This window comes from Aedes aegypti, chromosome 2 (genome assembly GCF_002204515.2).
Source record: "Aedes aegypti strain LVP_AGWG chromosome 2, AaegL5.0 Primary Assembly, whole genome shotgun sequence".
NCBI classification, from domain to species: Eukaryota; Metazoa; Arthropoda; class Insecta; order Diptera; family Culicidae; genus Aedes; species Aedes aegypti.
Window position 1 is genome coordinate 459010052 of NC_035108.1, and position 19747 is coordinate 459029798.

Consider the following 19747-nt stretch of genomic DNA (forward strand, 5'->3'; position numbering starts at 1 on the left):
ATTGATCACCCATGAAAACAACGTTCGGTAATATTGAAAATATCATTGCTTACTTAAGTCATGGTCCATGCAGCCAAATATGGAAGCCGAACTCTTACAAGTCGTATACTTTTTGAGTTATTTCAAAATTAAAACATCTTGAATTCCACGAATGCATTCTTCTGCATGATTTGTAGTAATTTGCGAATTATGCTAAACTGAACATATATATGGAAATTTTGACTTCTAAATCGTATTCGGTAACAATCGCATTTATCTAGCGCAGTGTTTGGATTTTGATCCGAATAAGCCGATTGAACCATATTCGGAGAGCGTAACAGTTCGTGAACCATAACAGTGGGGGTCATCCAAAAATGACGTTCGTCGTTTGGGGGAGGGGGGTTGGTTTCTCTACGAAAGAGTGACAGTGCATGTACTAGGTATTGGAAAAAGCGTGACAGAGGGGGGAGGGGGAGTCTAGAAATCCCGAAAAACGAGGAACGTCATATTTGAATCTTCCCTCGTGGCCAGGGATTGAATCCTGAGAAAATTGAGAGAATCGCTCACGTATCGCTCTCTGTAACTATCATAACATGCTGCACATTATGAGAGACTGTTTATCGTATACTGCTACAACTTTGATCAGATTGGGGGGATAGTAGTGTATGATAAAACCCCTCTAAACATGCTCCAAGCCTGGGGGACATTATTGCTATTGGAAGTTCGTGGATTTTTTATCGTGCCAGTAAAGAAAAACACCTATCCCCAACGGTAAACAAGCGAGTAAGATGGGGTTTATCATAGCTCTCTCTTTGGGGCTCTCGCTCGCTGCTTCCATTTATCAGACTTGTTACACCTTGTGATACAATGACGATCGTGGACCGCAACAGATGGGATGTTTTTCTTTGCTTGCTTTGATCGTGCTTCATACTCAAATGAGAGCGAATTCTGCAAAGCCTGCTCGTGGCACATCGCAAGCGGAGAACACTATGAATGTTGATATTCAGTCTCTCGTTTGGTACGTGTCAAGAGAGCGTTCAAGAACAGCAACTCTCACAGACTACAACGGTATCGAGCCATTGAGGTGATTTATGATTTGTATAAAACAAGTAATAGCATTACTAAAAATGCAACCTTAAAACACTTGATCATAATCTATTGGATCACCCAACACTACTTTGATTGCAAACATAGCATAGAAAATGGAAAATATTTGCCTTTGTTTCTTGATCAGAATTAGAATGTATCAGCGTGTTTACACACAGTGATTGGCGCCAAACAGTGGGTGGTGTGTGTCTGTCTTTTTCCTTTTGTGGCTTCCGAACGATGAATGTTAAAATCTGTGTTATTTCTTCGAATTATCTGTATTTCTGTATTCTGGAGAAAAATATCTGTATTTTTAATCTGTATCTCTGGTAACTGAAGTAGAATCAAGAATTATAAAAGATGCTCTAAGAAATATCAATAATTTGGAACTGCAATGAAAAATTGTTACATCACAGTTTAAAGTTCAAGGTTTTCAAAAACGCATAATTTCATTTTTGCTCAAAAGTTTGTATAAATTTGTATAGTTTTGGCAAAATTCTGTATACAGAATCTGTATATCTGTATTTTTTCCAAAAAATCTGTATATACAGATTCTTGGTCATCAAATATTCTAAAAAAAAACTGTAAAATACAGATATATCTGTGTATGTGGCAACCCTGTATGAATCGTGTCTTCGACAGATTATGAGCATTTTTTGAAAAACAAAATTCGTCTGGAATCGAGCAAACAATCTCTCAATCGTCAACTCCACACCAACAATTACAAGCAATTATGTGATGGCATTCGTTGTGAGTAATCGTAGCAAGCGAAATGAAGAAAATTTGCTCGATTTTGGAATGAAGTTAGTCGTGCATTCTTTCGTCGATGACGAGACGACGATCTGCCAGAGTTATTATACTGGATGACGATGCTTTTATTCGTCACCAGTCGGTGACGAATCTGACGATTATCTGCCCTGGTCACAGTTCTCACTCGCTAGACTAGGGTCCAAATCCCAGGAGACTGAAATTTTGACTTCAAAGATGGTGGATTAGAGCGCAAGATGGCGGCTTCCGGTTTGTGAAAATACATGGAAAACAAGTATTTTCAAATCGGACTCGACGAGTAGACGTCGAAAATCGATGTTATTAACATCAAAATTAGTGCAACAAAGCACAAAATGTCAGCTTACGGTTTGTTGAATACATGGAAACCTATGTAATATGTGTATTTTCGGAACATGTAGGGGAAAAGCACTAGTTTCGACCTGCAACAATTCTGTGCCAATTTTAAGATTTCCATACAAAGTAGGTCAAAATCGTATGAATTGGTCGAAAATTAGTGCTGGGTCGAAAAATGGTCCTTTTCCCCTAGGTGTCGCAAATCGAAGTATAATGTAATTTTGACATCCAAGTGCAATATAGTGACTTGCGGTTTGTGGAAACCTATGCAATATTAATATTTTCAAAACAGGCTAGACTAGCGGATGTAGAAAACCGATGTTCGACGCCAATTTGTAATTCAATATGGTGGATAGGAAAGCAATGTGACTACCTCCGTGTGATAGCAGGACGTCATGCCGGAAGCGATCCCGCTTTGCATGATCACCGCTACCGAGAAGAAAATAGCTCGAAAAACGGCCTTGTCGTACAATGGTTGTCCACTACCGCTTTCCTCTTCACATCGTCGTTTGCGACCTTTCACAATTGAAGAGGAGCACTGCTGCTGTGCCGAATGAGCAACGTATTGTTGTCGTCGTTTTCGGACTCTCTCGGTTTTTCACCGAATTACTGCTGCTTTGCTGCTGATGTGTCGTCTTCTTGGTCCGAAATTGAATTAGCTAGTCAAAGCAAGCACTGCGCGTTATATAGATGCCAACGTTTGAACTGCAACTAATCAGAGTGTTCGAAGGGGAAATGACGAAGGGAAAATAAGATCGGGATGCAACGGCAAGAAACAACCAGAACAAGAAACAGTGCGACAAATTAGCTCCACTCTTCTCAATTCCAACGATGAGCTTTTTGCTTCGACCTTTCAATCAAACCTCCATGAGTCGATATCTCAAGGGACCACTTGAGGGACCATCGACTCATGGAAATATCGAATAATAGAACAGAAATTACTTGGAAAGCTGTTTGAGAGGACCATCATAGTAACCATGATTTCTTCTTTTTAGTGTGGCTCCATGAGTCGATATCGAGTAATGGAACATCGACTGATGGAGGTTTCACTGTATTTGGTAACGAATATATATCTGTTTTCTAAAATTTATGGAAATGATAATTATTTATTTGTTTTATTTTTCATCTCTTTATTATTCGCATTGTAATCTTATGATACACTCCGGTTGATATGTATCAATGGACACCTATGCTTTACGGCTATTTTCTGAACGGGCTTGAGGAGAAGATGTCGCTAAACTATGTTTGCCGCCTTTTCGAAATCCAAGATAGCTGATCAGGATATAAGATGGCAACATCTGATTTGTGAAAACACATGAAAAACCTATGCTTACCTTTAACTAACAGACGCGTTGCCAATGGCGCCATGAGGACACGCTACGGCTATGCGTTTCGGTTCTCGGATCGTCAAACACTTGTGAAAAATCAATGTTTTTTCAAGGTGACTGCATATCAAAAGTTTCACAGCGGAACATGTTTTTGTCTTCAGCATCAAAATACCACTATTTACTCAAGGCTAAATAGCGCGTCATTTGTTTTGGAAGCCATGTTGACATTGCAGCTCGAAATTTCAAACAAATAAAACTTAGTCCTCATAGTTGATTTGATATGGAAAAGTGCTTACATACTGATAGTATGCTGATACTTTTTCAGTAACATCACTTGAATACCAACTGGTTTTCTTCAATTCGGAACGAAGTATACAAAGTTTAATGACTGCCTACTTCGCCTTAATTTAAGATCAATGAGTGTATTGTCTTTTTTGGTCAACTTGCATGCAAGTTAATCATCTTGCTTCTTGATTTATGTGCTTAATTTGTTACAAAAATCCGTTTTAGGTGCTTAAGATTCTAAGAATAAAAAAAAATATTTTTTTCTAGCTAAGAATACGAATTGGCGAAGAGTGCTATACTTACCTTATTAAAGCTCAAACGCCCAGGATGAACATTTAATTTTTAAACAACCACAATTCAAAGACAATGCGTTTTCGTTAACTGTCTGTATCATAAGATCTTTATGTGCTAGAAGGTTGGTGTCTTCGACAAAACTGTTCAGCAGGTCAAGGGGTATCTGGCATTGAAGAGTCTGATTGGGAATTTATTCGCTAGGTGACGCTAGTAAAAATAGAACTCAATCAACATTTTAAGTAGAAGTAAATCTGTAAGTTATAACAAACTTTCTTACTGATGACAATGTTTGAATTTAGAATTACGAAACCGTCATGAATGATGTTCTTTTGTCTGATACCGAGGACAACATTTAGTTACTGAAATTATTCATTGAATAATCAAAACGAAATAGGGTATATGCATCGCTTGATTTGCTACTCAGTGCATGGTTTAGCAGATAGAAGTTTTTATCAGCGCCACCTAGCGAATAAATTCTTAATCAGACTCTTGACCGCCAGATAGCTTTCAATCTTTTGGATCCCTAATGTCCACGATTTTTCCGTTCCCTAGAAAAGAGGGAGGGGTCAGGAGGGAGGTCTCTTACCCATGGATTCTACAACCAACTAACTGCATTTATTTCAATTTAATGGATCTACTGGTCTCCGAATTGTGGCTATTTAAAAATTCAAGGTTTGTCTCGGGATTTTAAGGGTTTAAAGGTACCTTTTAATGATCTGGAAAATGGTAAACAGTGAATATTTGCAATGATAAATTTTATTCGTTGTCAATACCGGGCTTACTTAAGTAGGCGTACACGCCAAAAGTAAGAATTCAGACTGATAAGGGAAGATTCAAATATGGCGTCCATCGTTTTTAAGGGATTTGTAGACTCCCCTTCCACTTCGTCATGCTTTTTCCAATACCTAATACATGCTCTGTCACACTTTCGTACAGACCACCCCCACCCAATTTATGAACGTCATTTTTGAATGACCTCTAATGCATTTATGCCGAAACATTTTATTTTTATGGAGAAAACATTTTACGAACTAGTTCATTCTGTATACAAATCGTCACAACTGCTTCCTTGTACACATGTTTTTTTTTATCTTTAATTATAAGAGTTTAAGCTCTGGGCTAGTTCATCTCGGAAATAACGACTTTCCTTCTGAAATAAGTCGTCACTATATCATTTTTACGTCATAAGTGACTATAGCGGGGATGGGATTCGATCCTAGGTCCTCGGCGTAAGAGGCGTGTGTTCTAACACAATTTTCAAATCAATTCACTCAATGATACAATTTTAAAGCAACGGAGAGGATGCTAGGATACCATATCCTTCAAGTGGTGGGTGCAGAACTGAGTTTATTTGTTTCGTTGTGTTAGATCTACCATAAACCGTTGTGTAACGTTTTTCTGATTTCAGCTTGAATATGATTTCAATGCCAATGCCCTCACGGTGACCGTGATCCAAGCGGAAGAATTGCCAGCTCTTGACATGGGAGGCACGTCTGATCCTTACGTAAAAGTCTATCTACTCCCCGATAAAAAGAAAAAGTTCGAAACAAAAGTCCACAGGAAAACTCTCAATCCGGTATTTAACGAATCGTTCACATTCAAGGTAAGTCAAACAATGACAAATACTTTCACTGTTTTAGCTATTAAGTTAGTAGTTTCTTGTTTCGTCCTTCTCGAAAGATGTCATAGGTTTCGTCATAGTTTTTTCAAGTATTTTACTCACCACTTCCACTTTCGCGTCTTGCACTTACGTATTAGTTGAAACACCGTATTTCTTCTCATTATTCTTTGTGGGCATTTCCATAGACCCATTGCTCATTCCATAATTCCAGAACTTTTCCGATAGGTACACAATTCCACGAATTCAGATATACTAACAAACCTACAGTTCTTAGCTCAATAAATTTCGCAACAGCCCCAAGTCTCTAGACTAGAAATATACTTCGTCTGTCTATGATATGTGTGGTAAATTGAATGTCTATGTGTAAGGAACTACTTAGGACCTTGTGCCAATCGTCGATGAACTAATACGTTCTTATTCTTCTGCTTCTTTTTTTCCTATGGGGTCTACTTTCTATCAACTTTAGAGCCTTCCGTATGCCGACGCGATGAACAAAACCCTAGTGTTTGCCATATTCGACTTCGATCGGTTCTCCAAACATGACCAAATCGGAGAAGTCAAGGTACCCCTCTGCCAGATCGATTTGGCCCAAACCATCGAGGAGTGGCGAGAACTGCAAAGCGTCGAAGGCGAAGGCGGTCAGGTACGTGATCAGTTCCGATCCATAGTCAGGTTTATGATTTCGTTTTATTTGAAGAACAAAGTACAGTTATTATGTCACTACAAAACAATCGTGATCGAATGTAATGCAACAGTTACAAAAACTAAATACAACCATTACAAACAACTGTTACTACCACCAACACACAATCCGGAGATCGCAACTAAAATGAACTTTCCTTTTGTTTCGCTCTGCAATGGGCAGAGTTACGTCAGATTTAAGTAAGATAGTAAATCAACTTCGTTAGCAAACTGCTTAGAACCTCTGAGAGACACTGAGAAAAAAAAATCGCGCGTGAATTGTTCAAACTGCTGTCGAAAAGCGATAGTACCCCGTTCGACTTTCAATTCGTCGGAAAACAACTACAGGAAAATGTGATCAATTTTAGTAATATACACCCAGTTCAAATCCAATTCATCTCTCGATAACTATTCGACTATTAACAAGTAATGATTTTCCATGGTATTATATTATAGGCAATAATACTAGACTTCAGGAGATTTGTTACTTTTTTTTCGATATCTTATTACATTTCATACTTCATATATTTGCTTACATGTTAGTATATTTTCCTTTCTATTTGACGTGGAAGTATAGACCAAGAATAATCAACCAAAAAAAATATCTCTAACATTCATTCATATTATTATATACTACTCTTGATTTCAGTCTTAACAAACGGCTTCAAACTGTTGTTTTCGGTTGTTTCTTTCTTTTCCGTACGACACACGTATTCTTTTGATTGGCAGTAAGCCTCCGGTGCATCCACCGGAACCGGTTGTTGCGATGACTCATTATACTCATTGAATCAAACTGAACAAACCAAAAAGAAAAACTAAATCCCGATGGAAAACGCGCAAAATTTTACACTGACCAAGATTTTGCCCGCATCTTCTACTCATCGTTTCCAAATGCTCGTGGCTCGTGACTCTCTATGATTTATCTATAATAAAAGATGGCGTGTGTTTATTATTTTTAAGGAATGTACAAAAAGTATTATATTAGTATCAGAATGTTTTTCGAGCAATTTGCTCATGAATTTTCAAAAAGTGTTTATGTAAGATTTTTTTTATTCCTAGGGCAAATTATCATTTACTTACAACAGTTTTTTTTTTAAGAAAACACTTTTTAAAATAATTTTGCTTAAAAGATCCAGAAACATTAGCAAAATACGTCCATCAGGAATTCTTCCTACATTTATGGAATAAAAATATTTCAACTTATTATCTCTCTACACAGGTTAATAATGGATTGTACTTCTTTTACCCGAATGGCATTTCCTCGAACGCCAATTCCTCGAATGTCATTTCTCAGAATGACCCGTTTCCCCAAAAAGTGGTGCAATTCAAAAATATTCTCCAGTGACATAGTGGTGAACTAGAAGAAACCCTAATCAAATGAAGGAGATATTTGGCTATTCTTGCCTAAACACATAGTGCCAAAAATGCTGAGAACTACGAAAGTCGAAAGAACCGCTGATCGTAGAAAGATGGGTACAGATCAGATTACCGCTCAGCTTTTTGAAAGTTATGACAATTATAACCATCACAAATTTCTCGAAAAACTGGCGTTCGGGGAAACAACATTCGAGGAAAAGTAGAACAACCTAAATTAAATGTAACATCGAGTTGCATGAAACAAAATGAGCTTCATCATATTTACCATATACTAGGATTTGATCAACAATCCCACTAAGTACATTTCCAAGTATTTCTTCCTCGAGGAATTTGAACAAGAATTTCAAATTTTCAAATGTTTACAGATTTTTTTCTTTTTACCATGAAGTTGATAGTAGGTTGTTTAAGAAAGTCCCTTGATAGTTTTCCAAGCGATTTTTTTTCGAAATCATTCAGGAATCATTCTTGGCATTACAGAATTCCGTATACAGTGGTTCCGGTGGTTTGAAAAAAACTTTGAAGTTCTCCTGAGAAATCCATAACCCATTAACGCCCGAATTCACATCAATCGCCTGATTCTTTCTGCAGAACGCGAAAACCGCAATTTAAATGAAAATCTTACAACGAATATGATCTTTAGTAGTAATAAATCCCACTGAGGTATCAGCAGGATTCACAAGGCATTTCCAGGTTTTTTTGAAGATCTACCATAGAATTCCAACACGAATCCAACAGGATTCTCAAAGAATATCCACTGGATTCCCTCAGAATTTCCATTGGAATTTCACCAGTATGCTCATAAAGCCATACGAAATTCTCATAGGATTCTCACAATTCGCACAGTATTTTTTCACAGTTCCACAGAATTCCTAAAGGTTTCGCACAAAGTTCCCAGATAATTCTCACATAAATCTTACGGGATTCTTACATGATTTCTAATGTATTTCCACGGGAATCTCTCAGGAATACTAACTGTTTGCCACATAAGTATCACAGGATTTCCTAAAATCACACCGCAGTTTTTCAAAATTTCCAGAGGGTTTCCACAGGACATTCACAAGAATCTCGGAATTTCCATAAGATTCCCAATGTATTTTCAAATTATTTGCTCATTATTTCTGCAATATTACCACTCCATTTGCACAGTATTTCAACTTAGCTCTCACAGGATTCTCACAGTTATTCCACTGAAAGCCAAGAATTCTCACACGAATCCTAAAATACCCATTTCACCTTCCCTTTGGAATGCCAGTATAGCAGCATCCACACTAGAAATCCAGGATCCATACTGTAATCTTAGCATTCATACTGAAATCCAAGGATCCACACTGGAAATTTAAAATCCCCACAGGTATCCCAATAGACACACTGAAATCCTGAGTCTATGCCGGAAACTCTGGCATCCTTACTGGAATCTCAGAATGCACATTGAAAATCCAGGACCTATGATATTACCATTATACTATTGATAAGAACACGTACAGATAATTACAGAGTTCCACAACATAGTTCAATGTATTACAGCCAATTCTTCTTTGTCAGAGGCATTGTTAGTTGGAATAGTTTGAGTTCTATTAAGCTGATTAATTCTAAAGCATGCTTCAAAAGGGATCTCTTATTGTACTTACTAAAGACGGGAGCGTTAGTTTAAGAAAACAATTACTAGCGCCACTTATCGGATGAACTCCCACTCAGTTTTGTCATTGCCAGTTAGCCTTTGGCCTGCTGAACAACTTTGCCGTAGACACCAAGTTAGTTCAATAGGGTCTTGAGATATCCATTGAATGAATGATATGGCCAATTCTGGTACCCCGAGACAATCTGGAATAACTCCGGAACCCCTTGGACCATGTACCCAAATTCTTAGAACCGTAAACTATAGGAGTTTTTTGGAAAAAAATGAAAATATTAACAAAATCAATCAAGAAATAAAAAAGGCACATTTTAGTGTGTTTCAGCATGTGAAAAGAATGTTGGCTGGATGAAGGATAATTTTCATGGCATTTTATCATTCATTTTTACGCCACCAAGAACATTGGTCCAAACAAGTTTCTTTTGGACTATTTTCATGTTTCGTTTCATACTGGAGCTGAGGAATATTAAGTGAAAGAGAATTCTTATAACAACCCTAGAATTTCTTCCATCTTAATTTTTTTTCTTGTTTGATGCACAAATCACTCAGTGATTTGCTTTATATAAGGATCTTATCTATTTTTCTATTTCTTACCTATCCCTAATAAATTTATAAGCTGAAATTGAGTCATTAAATCGTAACGAGCCATAACAAATTCAAACTAGAGTAAATAAAAATCATAGATACCATCTCTAGTCATGCGCCTAATCTTTTTATTACATTACGATGAATAGAAGATGCAGAGTCAAAAAACAATTAGTAATCAATAAACAACAACATCTCACCTGTTTCGATCCATATAGACAGTAATAAAAACAAAACTAAAACAAAGTTTAGTTCTTTCTTTGTGGTCTGACATTACTTTATTTTCCAAAACTGATTTAATTGACGTAAGTTATTTTTTCTTTTTCCTCAAATTTTTCTCTGCTGTGCTTACGCCTGTGAATGGTTGTGTCTTCATCAAAAAAATATATCTAAAAATATTTCATATGCATGTAACTGCTTCAAAACAAACTATAAAAATCGATTAAACCATTACACGTAAGTATCGTTTTTCATAAGGAAAATATTTTAAAGTCTACATTATCCAAGTTAAAGTGCCGCTGTATATTGTTTGACTGTATTGGCTTTTTTGTATAGCTTTTATGTAACTATGTACAACTGTATTTACTGCAAATTTATTATGAAACATGCTGTGGATTGTCTACTAATCGAAAAAATCAACACTTTTTTTTTGTTTTTTCCTCTTTTGTTCTTTTTTGTGAAACGATAATACAACCACCATGACAAATTCGACAGAAAACCAATATAAAATCCAACAAAAATTACTGCGCACATTAAATACTATTTTTCCTTTCGATGGCAAGATTATTATCCATTTGTAAGCGGACTCCCCACTACACTAGTTGCTAAATGGTTGTGAAGTGATAAGATTCTTAAAACGGAGGTTAGCTTCATACTACTACGATACATTTCACTTTTTCTCCTTTTCACTACAATGCTATTACTACTTTTGAACATATTCTATGAAGACTCATCTCTGAACTCAGCGAATTTATGCGTTATGGAATTTCCTTTCACTATTTTCCTATCGTTTTCTAGGCACTCGGAAGTTGCAAATAGTTGGTTTGTTTACTGTAACTTCGTTTCGAATTTTCTCTATAATTTGCAAATTAGTGATGAAAGTTTTAACTACAAAAAAGATCCGTCTGTCTCAACATAAAGCCTTGTTTTGAACACTTACTTCTCTGTAGTCCAGTTTATTTAGGTAGATTCACATTGGACACCTATAGTTTCTTATTGATTGGAGCTTGAAATTCTCAATTTCTATAACTTGCGTTACAAAAAGTGCACAAAATTTATTTTACGCTTCGTGAACTCTATTTGAGTGAAATAATTAAGTAATTAGTTCACTTGGTAACATTACAACATCTCACAGAAAACATCACAAATTTTTCATGAAAAAGACATTTCTTTTGCCATAATTTGTTCTGGTTCCGTTGATCGAGTTGTGTTATTGACGTAGCTTTGTGGTACCCAAGTAACCGTACAGCTGTATATAGTTGCATCAATATCACTTTATATGCTATTATAAAATAAGGCATATAAAGTCATACTGCATTACATGTCTCATTAATGCAGTATTAAGGTGGAAAAGGGCGCTATTAAAGTGTAAATACGGCTGCATTTCCTAGCTCTATGTTGGCAATTGCTAAAGTATAGTTACTGTCTGTACCGTATAAAAGCTTTAGCCAAAGTGTATTTAATGCACCATTATTTTTAGATCAAAAATAGAAACACAAAAATATTATTGTATTATTTTGTTCGTTGGATGTCAGCTCAGTGTTGTTTACGAACTTATTTGCTTGTCTTTTTTTTTTGTATGATTGGTGGGATTCGAACCCAAATTAAGTGAGATGTTTTCGATGACTCGCCGCGCCTATCCTCCGGACTATGGATGCTGCATGTCTTGGCCGGGAAATTGTGCAACTTCAAGCAGCGCCCTTTCGTTGCCGGTGGCAAATACTGTCGATTTCTCTCTAAGTTGGACCATCACAAGTGTGTAAGCTCCCTCAAAGTGTGATAGCAGGGATACGTCGAATCATGATAATGTGTTCAGTGCACTTATTCCTTGTGGTTTAAGGAACAAGTGCACCAAATACGTTGAGATGATCCGTTGCAAGCGTGCACTCTTATCACACTTTTTCTGCACTCTACAAATTTCGTGATAGTTCAATTTGGGGTGAAGTGCGCAATAAGTTGGTGAGCACGACTGTTGCACTTTCAAGTTTACCGCGGCTGTCGCTCTGTTGCTGTTGAGATTTTGTTTTGTTTTCATTGTGTGGGGCTAAAACAGTTGCTCATCTTCACGCTTTATGTATCGTTTTAGCATCTTGCCACATTGAGTCGGTGATAGACCTGTGGTGTACGCACGGGCCTATCAATCGTAAGGTTTTTGGTTCAATTCCAGGTTGATGCAACTTTTTTTTTGTTTTCAAATTCTGGTTTCTCATAAGATAAATCTACGAATTTCAACCAGATTTCCTGTGGCGAATTTTCATAAGGGATACTTAAGTATTTATATAGTCTATTTGTCTGAGTGAATGAAGGATCGACGATAAATACTGCATTGAAGTCTTGCCGTTTTTCTTGCGATGAAGCACTGAGTAAGATGATGCAATGAAGCATTGAGCGGTGACCGTATATCACCCATTAATGCACATTTCATTGCAATAATAAAGCAATGCTACATTGCATTCATAAAATGGGATTAAAGCATTATTGCACGCATATTGCAGAATAAAAGCAATGATGCATTGCACTCGTTGAATTAAAGTTAAAATACGCTAATACCTTAATGCTTGTGGTTACTTGGGTAGTTACACGTTTGTTATGTAGCTGTGCTTTCTAGGCTTAGAACACTTTGAATATAGATTACGTGAATGATTTTGGTGACCATTTGTTTGAGTTGGCTTCGAAGTTAATCATTGATTACGATTATTAACAATGGTTTCGTTTTGTAACATTTATGTACTGCTCAATTGTGGACAAAATCGAACTTTTCCGGCTTAAGTTTGATGTATTGATTTTATAAGTTGTAATTGTAAAATAATTCGATAAAGTTATGTACCATTTACTCCTTGTTTCCCGATTACCACCCAAATCACATGAATCACGCCGAATTGTTTTAGATGTAAAAAGGTTATGCACCGTCTGTTGATTTGAAATACCTAGTGTAGTAAAAAATGTAAAAAATGCTTTTTTCTCCACAGAAGCTTATTCCTTCCCTTACTTAGAGCTTGACATAAAAAAATGCTGGTAGTTGTTTTCCATTCGACCAATCTGTAGTCAGTAGAAGTAACGAGTCAGACATCGAATTTCAAAACAAAACCTTCTTTCCACCATATGTACATATATTTGTTTCGTTTTCTTGTAAATCTAAATCGATCATTGCATCCATTAGTCGAAGAATGATGCTAAATTCTAACTTATACCTAAGAACAAAGTTTGAACAGAAAACATTTGTGTTGACCAACTCTACCAGGCTGAACCGAAATCAGCTTTATAAAGCTACCTGGAAAAGGTCATCGAAATTACGCAAAAATTAAACCGTAATTCCCTTTCCCTCCTGGACATAGCCAAACCTGTATTGGCCCTTTATTCCAAAAACTTGTAGCTGTGACCCTTTTCAGTCTTTCGTGTACAATTCATGAAAGATTCCACCCTGTGCTGTTATATTTACCATAAGCGAGATTCGCAACTTTTATGACCACTTATTTGAGTTTGTAGACCTCAAATGGTCAGAAATCTTATACGAAGCTGAAATACTAAGAGACCTCAACTTAAACACAAACACCTTGCACAGGGGCTTGACAATTGTTCCTTCAATAATCGCTTATTACAGGGAACATTGTATTTATGTCCATTATTTTAATTCATAGCAACCCCACCAAAACGTAGTGCTACTATTCCAATTAACAAAAAATACCAATCAGCCCTAAGTTTTAGAGTTACTTCTTATTATTTGCTGATATTAGATGAATGTAGAGTTTATCCACGTGTACAATACTAGCATATCGTTTGATTAGCAAATTTTGTAAAATGCTCTGTGTTTGTGATTTGCTAAACAAAAAAAAAAGACAAAGTTACCCTCCATTACCGATACCAAATATCCCGCCCCCTAAGTGTTGGAGTTTAAGCGTGTGTACCATCGTTAGTTGATGCTATTACTATATAAATATTACTATTACTACCCATACTTCTTATTGGTTACACTACCGAAACGCATTTGAATCCAGTGAATGGTGTTTTCGACGGGTTTTGTTTGCGGAATTGCATTCTCTAAAAACTGCATCAATGCAGCCAAAATACAATGTATTTTCGGTTTCAAAATAAATCTTCCCTTTTCACAAAAATCCTCATACAACATCCTTGTTTCCCAGATTTTTTGATGATGTTTTATACCATGTAATTCAAAGGGGTGGGTTGAAAATTGAATAAATTGATTTATATTTTATAAAAATTTTAATAAATGTTTGTCACGCATGGACGATTAAGAGCATAAATAAGAGTGTTCGGTTTGATATGGACGTCAATTGAAGTGGAAACATCAACGAAAGCTAAGATTTTAGAAAACCACATTTGAAAATTAGAAGTGATATTATTTTAAGCTCGGAGGTCTTGAGGTTTTCCAGTGAGGTGAATATCGTTATTATATGATGTCAAATCTGATAACTTTAGATGTTTTTCAATGAGTTACCGTCAAACGGGGTAACTTGCAACAACTTTCAACTTCAAAGCTATACAGATGAAAAACAGAAGAACTCAGATGAACCAAAATTAATCTGGTAACCTAATCGTCACGTAAAGAATGCAACGCGGTATTTATAATTATTTTATAATAATTTGGTTTCCTGGCATCAGGAAGTACTAAAAATACACATTTTTCATGCTACCCCTGCTGTGGGGTAACATGCAACGCAAGGGTTAACTATCAAAAACATAGCAAATATCATGTATTTTTGTTCGTTGAATAATATACTACAGTAAAAGCATGACAGTAATCATCAAAAAGATACCCTACTCTTTGAAAAATAAATGATAGTGATTAAATTATGAATATTTAACCTATTCGACTAAAATAAATCAAATGGTTTTGTATTGGGTTCCCGACTAGAGGCATATAACAAAAATATAATAAAATTTAATCAGAATATGATATGCATATCTTAGTATGATATAATTCTGTTAGGAACCGTTATTCAAAGAAAATATTAAAACAAAAAACTAACATAATATGTTATGTTTATTGAATATATTGAATATTTTCTATTTTTAACAATTTTATAATAAAATTAAATACCTACATATGGGGGAGTATGAAAGAAAAATCTCTAGGGTTTCTCAAACTATCCAAGTGGTAACAAATTGTTATTATTTTAATTTAATTATTGACCAAATTGCAAGTGATTGGAGATTGACTTGTTGTGCTATAAGCCCAATTTTAAATTGCTTGTTTTATATAAAAACACATTTTTTCCTGTCTATTGCTCCAAATATAAAGTTGTGTTAGAATTTTCATATAATTGATCAAAAACTCGTTACTGGATGTGCTATCCCGTATATCAGACAGTTACAGTTTACATAGCTATAATCATAATTAATGCAGGAAGTCACTATGACAAATCTGCAAGTTACCTTTGATACGGATTTTTGGAAGTAATCACAGTTTCATGAAGGAAAACAAAAATTAATAATAAAAATGTGATGCTTTAGCATTTTCCATTATTTTGTACCAAGAAACAACGAGCAATTGAGATTTAAATTGCTGATGCAAGTTATGGAGACCAACAGGCCACAGGCTTAAAGTCTCGATTATAAAGATAATAATAATAATAATAATAATAATAATAATAATAATAATAATGATGATGCAAGTTACCCCATATGGGTCGTCAAAATTGTTTTTGATTTTTTTCAGTGTTTGAGCGTGAATTTATTAAAACTTTTATCTCGTATTTTTGTGCACTACTGTAACTGAAAGTATATACCTGGAATGACATTTTTCTACCGTTTGTGTGGTACTGGGAATGATTTTCAGTCTTGTTTTACAGTCACCTCTCCACATCTCGATATTGAAGGAACCATTGAGATAGGGAGAAATCGAGACAAAGAACATTAATTTAATGAACACTAGAGGGAAAATCACTCCTTTACAAGGAAAATAATAAACAAACAAACTTCATTTCGAGTTTCCGAAATTGTTCTGAACCTCCTAATTCTGGTCTAGTAACCTTAGATATTGTTCATATCGACATACGGAGAGAAAACCAAAAACAAACATACAACAGGAACACATCGAGATATGGAGATATCGAGATAAGGAGGATATTGAGATATGGAGAGAGAAATCGTATGCAGAATGAAGGGACCAAAGCAATCATCGACATAGCGAGAGATATCGAGAAGTGGAGAATCAACTGTAATACGATCAAACGTTTGAATTGATTTTCACCTCTAGCAAACAAACCAAAACAGAAACACTACTCGATCCTCGCCAAAAGCTTCTGTTCTAAACCTAAGACAAAGAACCTTAAGGTATTAATTAAAATAATTGTTATCCATGCTACAGGAAACGTCAATTCGGTCACATGTCGATGTGTTGCAAGTTACTCCGTTTGAGGGTACTCATTTATGGATATATTTTCGGAAATGGAATGGAAATTTTCTAAAATATTTGTTCGCTCACGTATTTTGTATGGTATTTATTTTACCTCCAACAGCTATTGTAAAATTAGCATTTCCATCTTAGTTTGCTAACGATAAAAATATGTGTAAATTAAGCTATTTAAGTTTGAATTCGTGTCACTACTATACTGCTCTTCTACGAAAATTTGTCCCATGTTCTATGTACACCGTGTCCAGTATATTCTCATACAATTTCGAGGTAACATTATTTCGTCCTAGTCATTTCGCCCTGACATCATTGGTGATTATGTTTTTCAAAAGGCATTATAATACTGATTCACTACAAAAAATATTTGGGAAATATTTCATTTCCTTAAGACTTTACGAAAATTGTTTCCAGCGGCACGCTTATAAGTAGAGCCAAATTCAATCCGCAGTTATAGCACATCTGTTTATAAAATTTTATCAATATTTGTCTTTTGAAAACGCAATGTGATATAAATTAATGTTACTGATTTTTTTTGTACATGCTCTGATATTTACTTCATAAACCAGATCAATATGATCAAAAATAATTTTAAGTACAAAACACGACTTGTATGGATATTTCATCACATATCATAGCAATTCAGTTTCTGCTTCATCAAACAAGCTATGTTAGTCTAATACTACCAGAGTACAATGAAATGCATCATGCCACTTTCAGAGTTGCTTAATATCAATCATATCAGCTGATGGCTGATGCTCTAAAACTATCAATATCACTTGCGAGCTATCAATATCACTCCGATTTGACAACCAACAGCAGTGATGCGACATCGCACTCTAGATCAAAACCACTGCAGAATGAGTGATCACGTGGTAATTATCCATTATATCAATATTTTTCAGTGACCAACACATAGTTTCAGTCTATCTGCAGAACTGTCAAAAATATCGTACTGGATAAATTGCCATTTTATTTGCTTAATTTAACTTAACCTATCAGTGATATCCATAGTCTATCGCCATCAATGCACTGGTGATGGAGTAGACAGCATGATGTTGATGGGATATAGATTGATCCGAATTGTATCGCAGTTGGCCTATTAAATCAGCAAATAGGCATTGACAGTGACTATATTCAGTAAAATTTTACCAAAGGAAAGAAAAAGTGTATGATAATATATTGACCACGATGTAAACCTTATGGACCGCGCAACAAATTTGCGTAGAACGTCAGTATAGATAACATCCCTATTTTTGATGTAGTGTGATAGAATTATACAAATTCATCGTTTTTCTATTACAAACAAGATGATATCTTTAAGGTGTTCATTTTACCACCCCTTTCTCTACTCATTTAATTAAAGTTCAAAAATTCAAATGTTTTAATTTTAGCAAAATGATAGGACCATAGCTCGCGTTTTAGGGTAGCTTTTAAGAACTTTTAATTTGGGACGGACCTGGTGTAGTGGTCAGAACACACGCCTCTCACGCCGAGGACCTGAGATCGAATCCCATCCCCGAGATAGTCACTAAAAAATTCAGTGACGACTTCCTTCGGAAGGGAAGTAAAGCCGTTGGTCCCGAGATGAACTAGCCCAGGGCTAAAAATCTCGTTAATAAAGATAGAAAAAAAAAAAACTTTTAATTTGTATTCTTGAAAAAATATAGAGACATTGATCAAATATGTGACATAGGTTCTTTTGTTTTTTAAGCAGCATAGTTTGTGACTCAAGGATTTTTTTACCATCAATGCGGATGTTTTATTCAATCAGCCATAGTTTATGCATTTGCACTTTTGAGGGTTAGTATTTAAAACTATGTAGAAGAGTAACGAGTACTGTTGGAGATTTTCCAGCTGGTTAAAATTAATAACCAATTACCGAGGCGATCGGTTCGAAAACGATCTTCGTTTTGAATGTATGCAAAAGTACGTGCACAATACTAATCTTCAAGATCATATTGGCAAAAACTATAACGGTTTCAATGAATTATTTAATTCTCGTTTAGTAATTCCCAAACAACCTTTGAAGGGCTTTTGCAGTTCTATTTTGCATCCAAATGAACTCAAATATTTGCGTCACAAATACACTAAGGATCTTCTTAGGAATTGGCTTTATGCCTCTTAACCACAAATCTTCGATTAAACACGACACACTTTAAGGGGGAAGTCTTGTAAAAAAATGAATAATTTATCCAGCGGCGTCTGCGTGAAAACACAGTCAGCGGCAATGGCAGCTCATACCTCTTGTATAGTGCTAGTGGTGCTGCTACTTGTTTGGCTGCTTGTGTATGTAACGATGCTGCTGATTCCATAAAAAAATGCTCCTGGAGCATACTAGAAACTAATGAAGAATCGAAAGGTAATGTAGCTTGAATGGTCATTACATCACATGAACAATAGCAGAACCTCTTTGTTTGAAGTTGACATAGTTGGTGAAGCGTAAGTAAAGTTTAAGGTGCACCAGAAATTAGTAGTTCACGCAAAAATTGCAGAATGATAATTTTTACAGCACGAGTCTTACAATTACCCAACGAGACTTGCCAAGTTGGATAATTACGACAAGAACGGTGAAGATCAACAACATATTTTGCAATTTCGTGGTAGGTTTGAAGGAATCAAAAATAATATGTATTCACTATTATTTCACGATATCTTTGTGTTATAGTCCATTATCCAACTTAAAACAGTTGTGTAATGAAAAATCATTGCGCAATAATCATTACACAACTGCTTTAAGTTTCTCAATGACTGTTACCACACTGCAGGAAATCAATCCGTTTTATGACAGATTGACGTGATGAAAACAGCCTATTACGATGAGGAATTGCGAAAACACCGGACCCCCTTTTTCCATACAACAAAGTCAGGATATGTCAATACATCATACCTAGGACAGGACGTGACAGCTCAACTAAGACTGCCCCGATATTTTTCAGTCGATAATCTTGACGATACAAAAGCCAGTGCTGCCAGTATTCTTTTTAAGCAAATCTTGTGAACAAATTCAGATATCAAGAGTCATAAGTTTGTTGTTTCTTACACGCTTTATTCGTTTAATGCAATTGAGGGTGTTATCTCTTTCAAAATCCAGGTTTATATTCAAAACAGGCGATAGTTTTAGAGAAAATTGACATAATTTCCATTGATTTGCTCTCAATTCAGTT

At 35.6% G+C, this 19747-nt stretch overlaps 1 protein-coding gene across 3 annotated transcripts in view; it reads left to right on the forward strand.

The window, feature by feature from the left end:
* LOC5565901 (synaptotagmin 1) overlaps positions 1 to 19747 on the forward strand; it is an 81935-nt gene that overhangs the window by 36522 nt on the left and 25666 nt on the right. For all 3 annotated transcript variants that reach the window (XM_021848132.1, XM_001650212.2, XM_021848133.1), the window contains exons 5-6: positions 5503 to 5697; positions 6182 to 6358. In XM_021848132.1, coding sequence (XP_021703824.1) covers positions 5503 to 5697; positions 6182 to 6358 — 372 coding nt within the window. The remainder of the gene's footprint in view (positions 1 to 5502; positions 5698 to 6181; positions 6359 to 19747) is intronic.